We start from the raw sequence: 12680 nt of genomic DNA, 5'->3' as shown, positions 1-12680 counted from the left end.
ATTTTATTTTTACGTGGAAGGCCTAAAGCTTTTAACAGTACCTGCAAGCACTTGTTTTGCCCTTTTCAAAAATACAGACTTTAAAAATGCCCCATACATTACTTACTTGTTTAAGCTTCTTTAGATCTTCATCAAGTTCTAAGTTGTCCAAAATTACAGCAACAAACAAACTCAGGAGGATCTATAAAATGGTTAAATAACAATGAAAAAACCCACATGCTGTAAGTATCACAAATTATTATATATAATATAGTATAGCTACCTAAAATATAGTGTATGCAAAATTCATTAAAAAGAAAGTAAACATGCAATTTGACTCATTGCATAGGCATTTAAGGTATTTATCATAAATACATTAAAGGAAATTTCATATGTTAACTGAAATAAACAATATAAAATATTAACTTGTTTTATGAGGCCAATTTTAAAAAGAAATTAAGAAAAACATTTTTTCCCCTGATTTAACAACCCCACTTCACAGATTATATCTAAGAAAATAATCTAAAGTATTGATGAAAAACTTATTAGTTTTTCACCTGCTTATTAGAGGGTTTTTTGTAATTATCAAATACTGGAAATAATACCCAACTTTGCATAAATAGTTAATAGCACTATAGAGATTTATATGGTTAAATTCATGGAGTCATGACAAGTTCTTATTGTGGTAGCTGGCCTTAAACACAGCTTTCATTGTTCTGAGCTCCTGGTACTCACACCCTGTATAGTCTCTTCCCACATCGGCTATGATTGGCCTGTGTAACCAGTAGGTTATGGAAATTCATAGTGTGTGATCTTTTAAGGGAGGCATTGAAGTATTCTGTGGCTTTCGCCTTGTTTTCTTTTGGCTCACCTGCTCTGGTGGAAAGAGGTGCCATGTCCTGAGGATAATCAGGAAGCCCGATGGACAGGCCCACATGTTGAGGAACTGACTGAGGCCTCCTGACAACTCTGTGAGTGACCCATCTTACAAGTAGGTACTCCAGCCTCAGCCAACATCTTGACTGCTACCTCATGAGACATGGAGCTAGAAATACCTGGGTAAGCATCTCTCAAGCTCCTAATCCAAAGTAGTAAATGTCTATTTGCTGGTAAGTATCTAACATGTGGGTAACTTGTTACATGGTAATACGTGATTAGTACATTCATGAATTTTTATAGTATTGAAAAATGCTTATATTGCAATATTAAACGGGAGTACATGCAGTAGGAATTCAATTTTTTATTGTATAAAAAACAATAATAAAGGATGTGCTAAAAGAAGATACTTCAGAAATGTTAATGGTGCCCATTTTCCTGTAAGAAAATAATGAATCCTCACTTCTCCTTTTTGTATTTCATGAAACTTTCTAAATTGAAGGAAAAAAAAAAAAAACAACAACCAAACTTGTCTTTTTTAACAAATAAGGTAAGAGCAAAAACAACAAAATAGTAGAACTTTAAAAATATTTAAACTTCTAGTCCTTCTTCAACTTTGGATTCTCTAAAGTTCAACATTGATTTATGATCTTTTTCATTCCTAATTTATGTTCTTCCTTTCAATTTGCCTCTTAACAAATTATTTACATTTGTTAATATTAGAGGGATAAATGTGAAGGTTAGAAAGTTAAGAAAATTTAACTTTCTGAGAACTCACTGAGAACCAGTGAGATTATTAAGCAGAGTTAAATGACTAGCTTTTTCCCAAGCATATAAATATTAAATTATGACAGGATATGCTCAGCCCTCTTCTTTTTAAAAGCCACTTAATAAAGACTGGATGGTGTAGACCAGAGGTTGTGACTAACCCCAGCACGTCTGTTACACTGGATGGTCTAGACCAGAGGTTGTGACTAACGCCACCACATCGGCTACACTGGATGGTCTAGACCAGAGGTTGTGACTAACCCCAGCACATCGGCTACACTGGATGGTCTAGACCAGAGGTTGTGACTAACCCCAGCACATCGGCTACACTGGATGGTCTAGACCAGAGGTTGTGACTAACCCCACCACGTCAGCTAAACTGGATGGTCTAGAACAGAGGTTGTTACTAACCCCACCATGTCTGCTACACTGCAGCTTGGCATCAGACTTACTCTAAATCAGACATTTTTTAAAGTGAAAATCTTGTAGGCCACTCCCAGTTTAGCTTCTTTTCCATGAACTTGATGATAAAAAGTTATATAAGGGGAGGAATTTCCTTCCTCTGAATCCTCACCTCCAATTCTGAGATGACTACCTGCCTGTTTCCTTTTGCCAGGAAGAGCAATCTTACATCACTCCTATCACTCCTGGGCACTAGGGTTTCCCATCTCTCCACTGAATGTGCAAACACAAATTTAAAAAACAAAACAAAACAAAACAAAAAAAAGAAAGGGTAAAAAAAAAAGAAGAAGAAAAAGAAGACTTCACACTCTTTTTTTTGAGACACTGACTTTCTCATCCTTGGTAGACTGCTATGGCATCTTAGCTCACACCAGCGTCAAACTCTTGGGCTCAAGTGTCATCTTGCCTCAGCCTCCCTAGTAGCTGAGACTACAGGTGCCCGCCACAATGCCCAGCTATTTTTTTTAATTATTATTAAATTATAGCTGTGTACATTAATGCAATCATGGGGTACCATGCTCTGGTTTTATATACAATTTGAAATATTTTCATCACACTGGTTAACATAGCCTTCCTGACATTTTCTTAGTTATTGTGTTAAGACATTTATATTCTACATTTAGTGAGTTTCACATGTAATGTCCAGCTATTTTTAGAGACAGGGTCTTGCTCTTGCTTAGGCTGGTCTCCAGCTTTGAGCTCCAGCAATCCACCAACCTAGGATTATAGGCGTGAGCCTCAGGGCCCAGCCTTTCCCTTCCCTTTTCTGAGAGTTTTAAATTTTTAATTATAAATTCTTCCTCTTTCCCTTTGAGATGTATATAAATACTTTAAAAATCTAAATGAGCCCTTCACCAGTTTAACAACCCAGGAATGTTTTCCGTAAGGACCTCAGGGCTCTCTTTTTGAAATAATGTAAATATCAAGGAAGATAATGCCTCTGTCTCCCCTTCTGGGTGCAGGGTGGGAGTTTAACTTCCATACCTGCTTCAAGTTGTAAAACTGCCTACTTGTCATGGAGATATGAAAAGTTTAATTTTCCTGTGGATAAATGCAATCAGCTACCATGGCCATCCCAATCACCAGGTGATTTTAGGCTGAATGAGATTTAACAAATGGTGTTACCAGGTCTTCTTACTTGAGTCCTAATTATTTTTAATCTTGAGAACATGTGTGGAACGTGGTGCTATGAAAGGGTACGATGTCTTTCGGTCTTGGTGACCTTTCAGCACGTTCTCTGTGAGGAGCATTGCAGTCTGCTCTCGTGCTTAATCCATAAGAAAACTACTTTCTTTCTTTTCTTCCTTTATGGAAAAGTTTTCTGGGTTGGCAAGAAGGTTTAATTTTAATTATTTCCCCTAAACCAGACAGATGGCAGGCTGCTTAAGGACAGTGAGGTTGTGTTATTGGATTAAATTCAACGAACAGCTGATTGGACTCCACAGATGTGTCAGGCATTGCCTGGTTGGAAACACAAATACAGCACTGCGCTGAGCTCACTGCAAGGAAGTTTGCAGTTGAATTAGGCAGATGTAGGTTGGCAACTTAGTAGAAAAGAGCACTTTGCTTGGAGTCAGAGACCTTGGGTAGCAAGTAGTCTCTGCCAGTTACAAGCAGCGCAGCAGCCGTTAGCCTGTGGTGAGTTTTAGAACTCTTGTTTGTCAGACATTATGGGCATAATAACAACAGCTGAACCCAGGGCAGCTCTCATGTTCTCATCTAGTTCTCTCTCAACATCAGTGACATTTAGTGCAGCCTAAACTATGTCTGAAAATATATAAATTTGAATATGTGAAGCTAAAGTAATTTTCTTGGTTTATCTTCAAATGAATTTAATTTGGTTCACAATCCCTGCATTTCTGTTGATGGCTGAACAAGTCTCACTTCCTCATTTCAACTTCTGTTACATTTGAATTCTGTTCCTTTTCTTTTAAAGGATAGTCTACATCATGGTTAGCCTCTAGGAGCTGGTCCTCTGTCCTCTGTCCCCTCCCGGGCTCTGGGCTTTCTCTTTGCTCACCCGGCCACCATCTCAGCTCCTGAAGGTCCAGCCAAGCTCTCTGATTCCCAGGTGATAACCTCTGTGCATTTCCTAGAGCCGCTGTAATAAATTGCATATACTTGGTGGTTTAAAACAATGATATTTATTCTATCAAAATTCTGGCGGTCAGAAGTCCAAATGAGTAGTCAGCAGGACCCAGATCCTCAAGAGCTGCAGGGGAGAATCTTCTTGTCTCCTCCAGCTCCTGGCACCCCAGGCATTCCTTGGCTTGTGGCTGTATAACTCCAGTTTCTGCTTCCACCTTCACCAGACTTTCTCCGTATCTGGTCTTCTTCTGACTCTTGTAATAACCCTTGCCATTTGATTTAGGGCCTGCCCAGATAATCCGGGATGATCTCATCACAAGATCCTTGCTTAAATTACATCTGCAAAGATCCTTTTCTAATAAAGTCATGCTCACTGGTTCGGAGGGTTAAGACAGGGACATATCTTTTGAGGGCGCCATTAAACCCAATGTACTTCCTGTCTGGTCTTTGACTTGAGCTCTTGTTCTTGACTCTAAGGGAAGCTTAGAATTCCAAGCTATTGTGCTTGGAATTAAGGGAGACTTATTCTTGGGGGATCTCCCAGGCCTTTCTACCTGAACCGCTCAGCAACTGCCCAGATCTTCCCCAGTTCTTCCTCTTGTCCACGTCGGGTCCCAGCAAGGCTCTTTCACCCTCAAGTTCAGACAAGAAGTGGGGTTAAGCCTTGGATGTCAAAACAAAACACTGCTATTGTTCCCAAGCGTGGAAACATGCTCTCTCTCCTTTCTCCCTCTCCCCCTGTCCCCCATCTCTCTGTCTCTCCTCCACTCTAAGCCCTTGTGTCTCTCTCATGCCTCATCACAGAAAACATTCCTATTTCTTATCATCAAGCAGAAATATGCAAGAATATTATATTGGAAGGGGTGGGGTGGGGAGGGCAGTCACACAAGTGTGAAGAGGGGCAACCAGAAACCAAACCCTATCAGAGTATAGCAAATTTAGTTCTGTACCATCTGGGTATTTAGATTTCTGAGAGCCTGTTGGGCACCTGAGTCAGGGGCATCCTCTGAACACTACTTAAGATTGTGACACGTGGATAAACATCCTAAGAGTGCTCGCAAGATACCAGGAAACCAAGCAGGAGGTTGATTTTTGGCAGGAATAGAACAGTGAGAAAGTCATTCCAGGGGGCTTTTTCAGGGCCTGGTCAGTGGGTGAGATTGGCTAGTGCCTGGCTTCCCAGAGAAGGGGGGTCAAAGAGCTGGAGAGGCAGGTGGGGTGGCAGGGGCAGTTGGTCTGAGCGCCACAGAGGGAGGTCGGGGAGGGAGGCTGAAATAGTCACAAAGTGATGGCATTAGTTTCTTTTCTGTTAAGTTTTTCCTTTAAAAAGTTTTTTGTTGTTGTTGGTGGTGTTGTTTTTATTTGTATTGTGTATGATGTAGCGACTTTAAGCTGGCTCATTGACAGTAACCAGGTAGTATTATGTTAAGTTTGACAAAGGGTTTTTAGGTATATAATTTTTTTAACCTTGTTTTTTAAAAGTACATTTTATATCATTTTCTTGTAGAAAAGAGAAAAATGTCACATTCAGAGCAGATGTGAGAGAGACAGCTGTGGGACGCAAGCTGTGTTTTCTCCTTGCTTCAGCAAGTGCGTCTGATTTCCGTGGAGGATGGGAGAAGGTAAGACTGGGGAAGGGACCACTCTGCTCTGCTGGGAAAACGGAGCCACAACTTTGCGACAGGAAGCCTCAGACTTGCAGAACTGGGCACAAGCTGGTGTGAGGGGGCTATCAAGAACAGTATGAGAGAAAGTTTAATGTTTGTTTTAAACCAGCATAAACCCTACCTTTATTCAACAAACGTCTTTAGCTATTTAGGCATCATTGTTCGATTAATGTGATGGCAAAGGCAGAAACTATTTAAAAGTAGAACCAGTCAGAAATGCATGTGTGGAGCCTGAGTTATCTCCTGAAGCTCTGTTGGGACATGGATTCTTGTCTCCATGTCTCTGGTGTGGAGGGAACTGTGACAAGGTGACAATTTGGCTTTCAGGGTGAGAGATGACTAAAAAGTCTGGTCTGTGGCCTTGGGTTTGTCTTTGGAATAGAAATAGAAGATTCAGGAGATGGCAAGCTGAGTTCGCAGCTGACTGCCAGGAGGTGAAGATTACTTTATAGTTTCTTTCTCTAATAAGGTGACATACCACTATGTTAAAGAAATGGAAGTGAGGGGAGGTGGCATCTTGGCTCCAGCATATTTAATTTATATTGTCCATGATACAGAATTTCCCTCCAAACCCAGGGCAGTGTAGCATTGTACTGAGAACTCACCCAAGTCAGCCACTTGGTAACACTTGGACTGACAGTCGTGGGAGCTGGTGACAAATCCTAGTTCTGAGAGCAGAACCACGCCACAGTTCTCTGGGTGTTGCCCTTTTTCTGTTTTTATAGGAAGCCGAGGTAATGCTCATTAACATCCATGTCTGCATCTGATTTTTAGTCAATGTTTACCTGCTACCAGTGCTATACATGCTGGGCCACAAGGTTCTCCACAGGTTTACATTAAAATATTATTGATGTAATATAGGATTTTTATGGGGACTTGCTGCATCAAATCACAAGAGTGTCATTATTCCTATGAGACACTTTTACCTTTATACTTGGCCAGTCTTAAGTTATACAATCAATTTTCTTTGTATCATTTATTTTTCAATATTTACATTTATATAATATTTTGATTTAAAATACAGCATGGCATACTATGTCACTATTTTTTCTAATGATACAATTTTAGGGGAAATTGTAGGGGAAAATTGTATCATTAAAAAAAGGCTAATGTCACACCCCTTCCTTTCCTCTTGAGCTTCGGTGATGTGCACATAGACTTTCAATACAGTGGTGTTTACTTTGTGCAAAGCTTTAAAAAAAGAAATTCAAATATATATTCATGCACTGGCTACTTTTAACAGGTCTGCAGCATTTGATTATATTAACATGCAACATAATATTCCTTCTACTGTGGAATATACAATTGATGTACTATATCCATCTTTTATGATCAATATTGATATGTTATGAATTAGTGATTTCAATGAAAAAGTAGAGAGAAATAAAATATTTCAGGTATCCAATTCTCTATTTCCCTCTGATTATAATGCCCAGTCCTAGGGTATTTTTAGCATTGACAATGCATTCACTGTGGAAAACGCCACATATCAGGTTTCCTGAAGTCATTTACATGAATGACATCACGGAATTTTGACCTCACTCAATGGATTTTAAAAGTGTATTTTCTAGTTTCAATGTGGCACCTGCGCCAGAGTCGTACAAGTGCCTGGCTGCTCTAACATTCTTTATTCCTCATCTCTTTCTTCGACTCCTTCATTTTTTCCTCCTCCCACTCCCCTGAGAAGTCCCAGAGTCACGTGAGCTAAGGGTTTGCTGGGCATTTGCTATGTTCAGGTTGTATCCACTTAACTACACACAAATTCATTTATCTTCCATTTTCCCATAATAAATTCCAGTCAAATTCAATAAATTACTGAAATGGTTGTGTTTACAAGCATAATTATTCCCTCCAACTTTGTTGCGACATTCTGTCCTATGCACAATAGTTCTCATTCTTTCTACATAAGAATCACTTTTGAATTCATAAGACTCCGACTGCCAATAGTTTCGGTTCATTTTTGTAAGAAGGGAGCCTTATCATTTAGAGTGGATTTTCTTGGTGGAGAATTTCTATCGCAAGAGCAACATACCCTATTTTGTGTTCTGTCCCACTGCATATAGTCATGACCTCCCTCTATATCTCCTTCCCTTTTCATTTCTTGTCACAAAGCTTACTTTTACTATTTTTCTTTTTACATAGCTTAAAGATGGCCCTTTAGCTGAAATGTCACCTTTAATCTCATGTCTCTACTATGAACATTATTAATCATATCTTTTGAATTATTTTTAAGTATACAATAGAAGAACAACAGGAATCAGTGTCCCACAATCTGTTTCTTTCTATCACTTATAGCCACACTACCCTAAGCTGTCTTGCAGCCTGTAGTATGAAATAATTCATCTTTCTATAAGAGTCAAAAAAAAGTCAACTGTAATCAGAGCAGTGTAAAATGGGATACATTCAACACACTTTTAAATAAATTCTACAAAATCAAGTTATTTAATTTACACTTTGGAATGCCCATTTCTGTCAGGAAAATATGATATTCTTAGCAAGCAGTTGTTACCGAGGCAAAATCAAGAGATTGCTGTGTTAATTTCAGCGCTTCAAAGGTAACAAAAAGACTGTCCACAATGAACACTTAATTACATCTTCTCTCTTTTCAGTATTCACCTGGCAGGGCTTTCTTCGAAACAATAATAAAGGGGAAAACACTGCAGACAGAAGAAAAAAAAAATATTGTCTTTCAATTGATTGAGTCTTCCATAGGTCGTATCTCCAAATCATAGGCAAAAGTGGGGGAAAGGATGAATTTAGCAAGCATTTTGTCAACTGCATTCAATCAGAATAGAAACATCAAATACATACCTGGCGGAAGAGGGAGATATTTAAAGGGACAAAAGATAGTGGTCATGAATATGCATTTGCTGCACACTTAAAGCTTGATTTTCACTGTGGGCTGACAAATTGGCGCCCCCAGGTGTGATGGAATAGCCTGCTGTTCTTTATTCCAGAATAAGTGCAGGCCAACATTTTGTTTCTTGCTGCTTGGCACATGTCTGTCCCTGAGAATACTAAATCAGGAACTCACCAGATTGTGTGGCACCACTGGTCAGCATGAACAAAAGACGAATCAGAGCTCACAGATTTACATAGGCTTCCCCTTCCCCCACCCAATTTGGGTTAATATGGCTTGTTATATTTTTAAAAAGAACATACAATTAATCCAAGATCCTTATCTTAAGTAAGCTCAAGCCTAAGGACAGTCTCATGGAATAGATTTTAAGTTGTAAAAGTTGTTTGTTTATTTATTTTATAGGGAGGTCAAAAGGGAAATTAGTGTTTACTGGGTATACAGTTTCAGTCTGGCAATACAAAAGCATTCTAGAGGTATGTTACCCAAGGGCACCTGGTGTCTATTTAGCACAGGCCTGTGACTCACAAGCATGTATTTAAATGTTGGTCCACAAACCACCTTCAGCTGTTTTACTGCCAATATTTTTTAATATTTCATAATCAGGTAGATTTGAAACACCTGGAAGCAGATGTTTATTACATGGGATTGATCGCTGTGAAGGCAGCACATGTGTCTTTTATCACATGCAGGATTAGGCCTCTCACAGGCCCATTTGTTGATCAGTTGGTCTGTGTTTGACTGATGCTAACTCCCTATCAGCTGTACTAAGAGGACAGGGACTAAGCTTTCTCCCACTTGTGCCAGAGTGTGGATCAGTACTCACACATAATAGCAGTTCTGTGAATCTAAACCAAGTCATCTGATAGATCCAGTTACAGTAAATGTCAGTCTAAGAATATGGATTGGTGGGGGGGCGCTGGGGGAGGATTGTTGATTATATTTTAAACAAAATTTCCAGTGACTGGGGAAATAACTTCAGTACTAGACTTTTTGAGAAGTATAGAAGTGATAATCTTTGTTTTAATTTAGTTACATGAAGTATTTTCTTTCATTATATCAATTATTTCTCATTTAAAAATCATTTATAAATTAAAATGCTTCCATTGTTTACTTTTTTCTTTTTGGTTATAGACATAATAATCAGAGAAACCAGGTAAATATTCTAAAGCTTTAAATTTTTCAGGTGACTCTGGCTAAGATCAATTTGAGTTTTATTTAAACAGTATATTTCATCTAGCTTACATTAGTCATAAAAAGTAAGTTGACATGTATTAAAGGCTTCAAGGTGAAAATCAAAAATTGCAAACAATTAGAAGAAGACAAAATGGAATATTTTTGTTATCACTAGTCATAAAAAGGAAGTTGACATGTATTAAAGCCTTCAAGGTGAAAAGCAAAAATTGCAAACAATTAGAAGACAAAATGGAATATTTTTGTTATTTAAGAGTGGGAAAAATTTCTTTTTTTTTTATTAAGTCATATATACATAGATCGTGAATACATTTATGCCTTTGTGGAATTCAATGTGCTGAGTATTTGTACAAATTGGAGTGTTTACATCCTACTAATTAACATAGCTTTCATCTCTTTTACTTAATCACAGTGTTAAGATATTTGTGTTCAATACTTTTTTTTTTGCAGTTTTTGGTCGGGGCTGGGTTTGAACCTGCCACCTCCGGCATATGGGGCTGGTGCCTTACTCCATTAAGCCACAGGCGCCACCCTGTGTTCAATACTTGATAGATTTGACTTGTATTCTTGCAATATGCTCCATAGGTGTGGTCCCACCATTAAACCTCCCTCTATACAGCCTCCCCACTCCCTTCCCATTCCCCTCCCCTTCCCTCCTTCATCCTGGGCTATAGTTGTGATTCATCTTTCATATGAAAGTGTGATTATAAATTGGTTTCATAGTAGTACTAAGTACATTGGATATTTTTTTTTCCATTCATGAGATACTTTACTAAGAAGAAAGAATATTTTCCAGCTCTATCCATGTAAACATAAAAGAGGTAAAGTCTCCATCTTTTTTAAGGCTGCATAGTATTCCTTGGTATACATATACAATAGTTTATTAATCCATTCATGTTGATGGGCATTTGGGCTTCTTCCATGACTTGGAAATTATGAACTGAGCTGCAATGAACAATCTGATGCAAATATCTTTGTTTTCAAGTGATTTTGGTCTTTTGGATATATACCTAGTAGAGGAATTGCAGGATCAAACGGCAGGTCTACATTTAGATCCCTGAGTGTTCTCTGAACTTCTTTCCAAGAGGAATGTACTAGCTTGCATTCCCACCAACAGGGTAGAAGTGTTCCCTTTTCTCTACATCCACGCCAATATCTGTAGTTTTGGGATTTTGTGATGTGGGCTACTCTTACCGGAGTTAGATGATATCTCAAAGTGGTTTTGCTTTGCTTTTCTCTGATGATTAAAGATGATGAGCATTTGTTCATATGCATGTAGACCATGCACCTGTCTTCTTCAGAGAAGCTTCTGTTCATGTCTCTTGCCCACAATGAAATGGGATCACTTGTTCTTTTCTTATTAATAAGTTCTCTGTGGATTCTTGTTATTAGACCTTTGTCAGAAATGGGAGAAATCCTCTCCCATTCTGAGGGCTGTCTACTTGATTTACTTATTGTGTTCGTGGCAGTGCAGAAGCTTTTTAGTTTGTCCAGATCCCAGTAATGTATTTTTGATGTTGCTTCAATTGCCCCAGGGGGGGTCCTCTTCATAAAGTATTCTCTCAGGCAAATTTTTTCAAGTGTTTTCCCTGCACTCTCTCCAAGAATTTTTATAGTTTCATGTCTTAAGTTTAAGTCCTTTAACCAGTGAGAGTCAATTTTTGTTAGAGGAGAAAGGTGTGGGTCCAATTTCAGTCTTATACAAGTTGCCAGTCAATTCACCCAGTACTATTTGTTAAATAAGGAATCTTTCCCCCAATTTATATTTTTGATAGGCTTATCAAAGATCAAATGATGATAAGCGTCTGGGTTCATCTCTTGGTTTTCAATTCTGTTCCATACATCTACCTCTCTATTTTTGTGCCAGTACCATGCTGTTTTGATCACTACAGATTTATAGTATAGTTTGAAGTCTGGCAGCATGATTCCTCCTGATTTGTTTTTATTTCTGAGTAATGTCTTGGCTATTCGAGGTTTTTTCTGTTTTCATATAAAACAAAATACTATTTTTTCCAGATCTTTAAAGTATGAAAGAGGTGCTTTAATAGGGATTGCATTAAATCTGTAGATTGCTTTGGGTAGTATAGACATTTTAACAATGTTGATTTTTCCCAGACATGAGCATGGTATATTTCTCAATTTGTTAATATCTTCAGCTATTTCTTTTCTCAGAGTTTCATAATTCTCTTTATAGAGATCTTTCACATCCTGTGTTAGGTACACTGACAGATATTTCATTTTCCTTGGCACTATTGTAAAGGGAATGGAGTCCTTGACTGTTTTTTCACCTTAACTATTGTTGGTATATATAAAGACTACAGATTTGTGAATATTGATTTTGTATTCTGAGATGCTGCTGTATTCCTTGATCACTTCTAGGAGTTTTGTAGTGGAGTCCCTGGGGTTTTCCAGATACACAATCATATCATCTGTGAGGAGTCATAGTTTGATCTCTTCTGATCCTATTTGGATACCCTTGATCGCCTTTTCTTGTCTGATTGTGATGGCTAAGACTTCCATTACAATGTTAAAAAGCAGTGGAGAAAATGTGCAACTTTGCCTGGTTCCTGAGCTGAGTGGAAACGATTTCAATTTTACTCCATTCAATACAATATTGGCTGTGGGTTTGCTGTAGATGGCTTCTATCAGTTTAAGAAATGGTCCTTCTATACCTATTTTCTAAAGTGTTTTGATCAAGAAAGGATGCTGGTTATTATCAAAAGCTTTTTCTGCATCAATTGAGAGAATCAGATGGTCTTGTTTTTGTTTTGTTTATGTGATGTATTATA

At 38.2% G+C, this 12680-nt stretch overlaps 1 protein-coding gene across 4 annotated transcripts in view; it reads right to left on the bottom strand.

Annotated features, from left to right (window-relative positions):
* The window catches only part of NALCN (sodium leak channel, non-selective), a 334788-nt gene that overhangs the window by 120809 nt on the left and 201299 nt on the right, over window positions 1-12680 (bottom strand). For 3 of the 4 annotated variants that reach the window (XR_008374579.1, XM_053563365.1, XM_053563367.1), the window contains one exon: window positions 107-181. The exons of the other annotated variant lie outside the window; for it this stretch is intronic. Coding sequence is in view for 2 of the 3 variants with exons in the window: in XM_053563365.1 (XP_053419340.1) it covers window positions 107-181 (75 nt within the window). In the remaining variant the exon portion in view is untranslated. The remainder of the gene's footprint in view (window positions 1-106; window positions 182-12680) is intronic. 4 annotated transcript variants of the gene reach the window in all.

The sequence above is a fragment of the Nycticebus coucang genome, chromosome 15 (genome assembly GCF_027406575.1).
Source record: "Nycticebus coucang isolate mNycCou1 chromosome 15, mNycCou1.pri, whole genome shotgun sequence".
Lineage (NCBI taxonomy): Eukaryota > Metazoa > Chordata > Mammalia > Primates > Lorisidae > Nycticebus > Nycticebus coucang.
The sequence above is the reverse complement of the archived record's forward strand: the minus strand, read 5'-3'. Positions and strand labels throughout refer to the sequence as shown.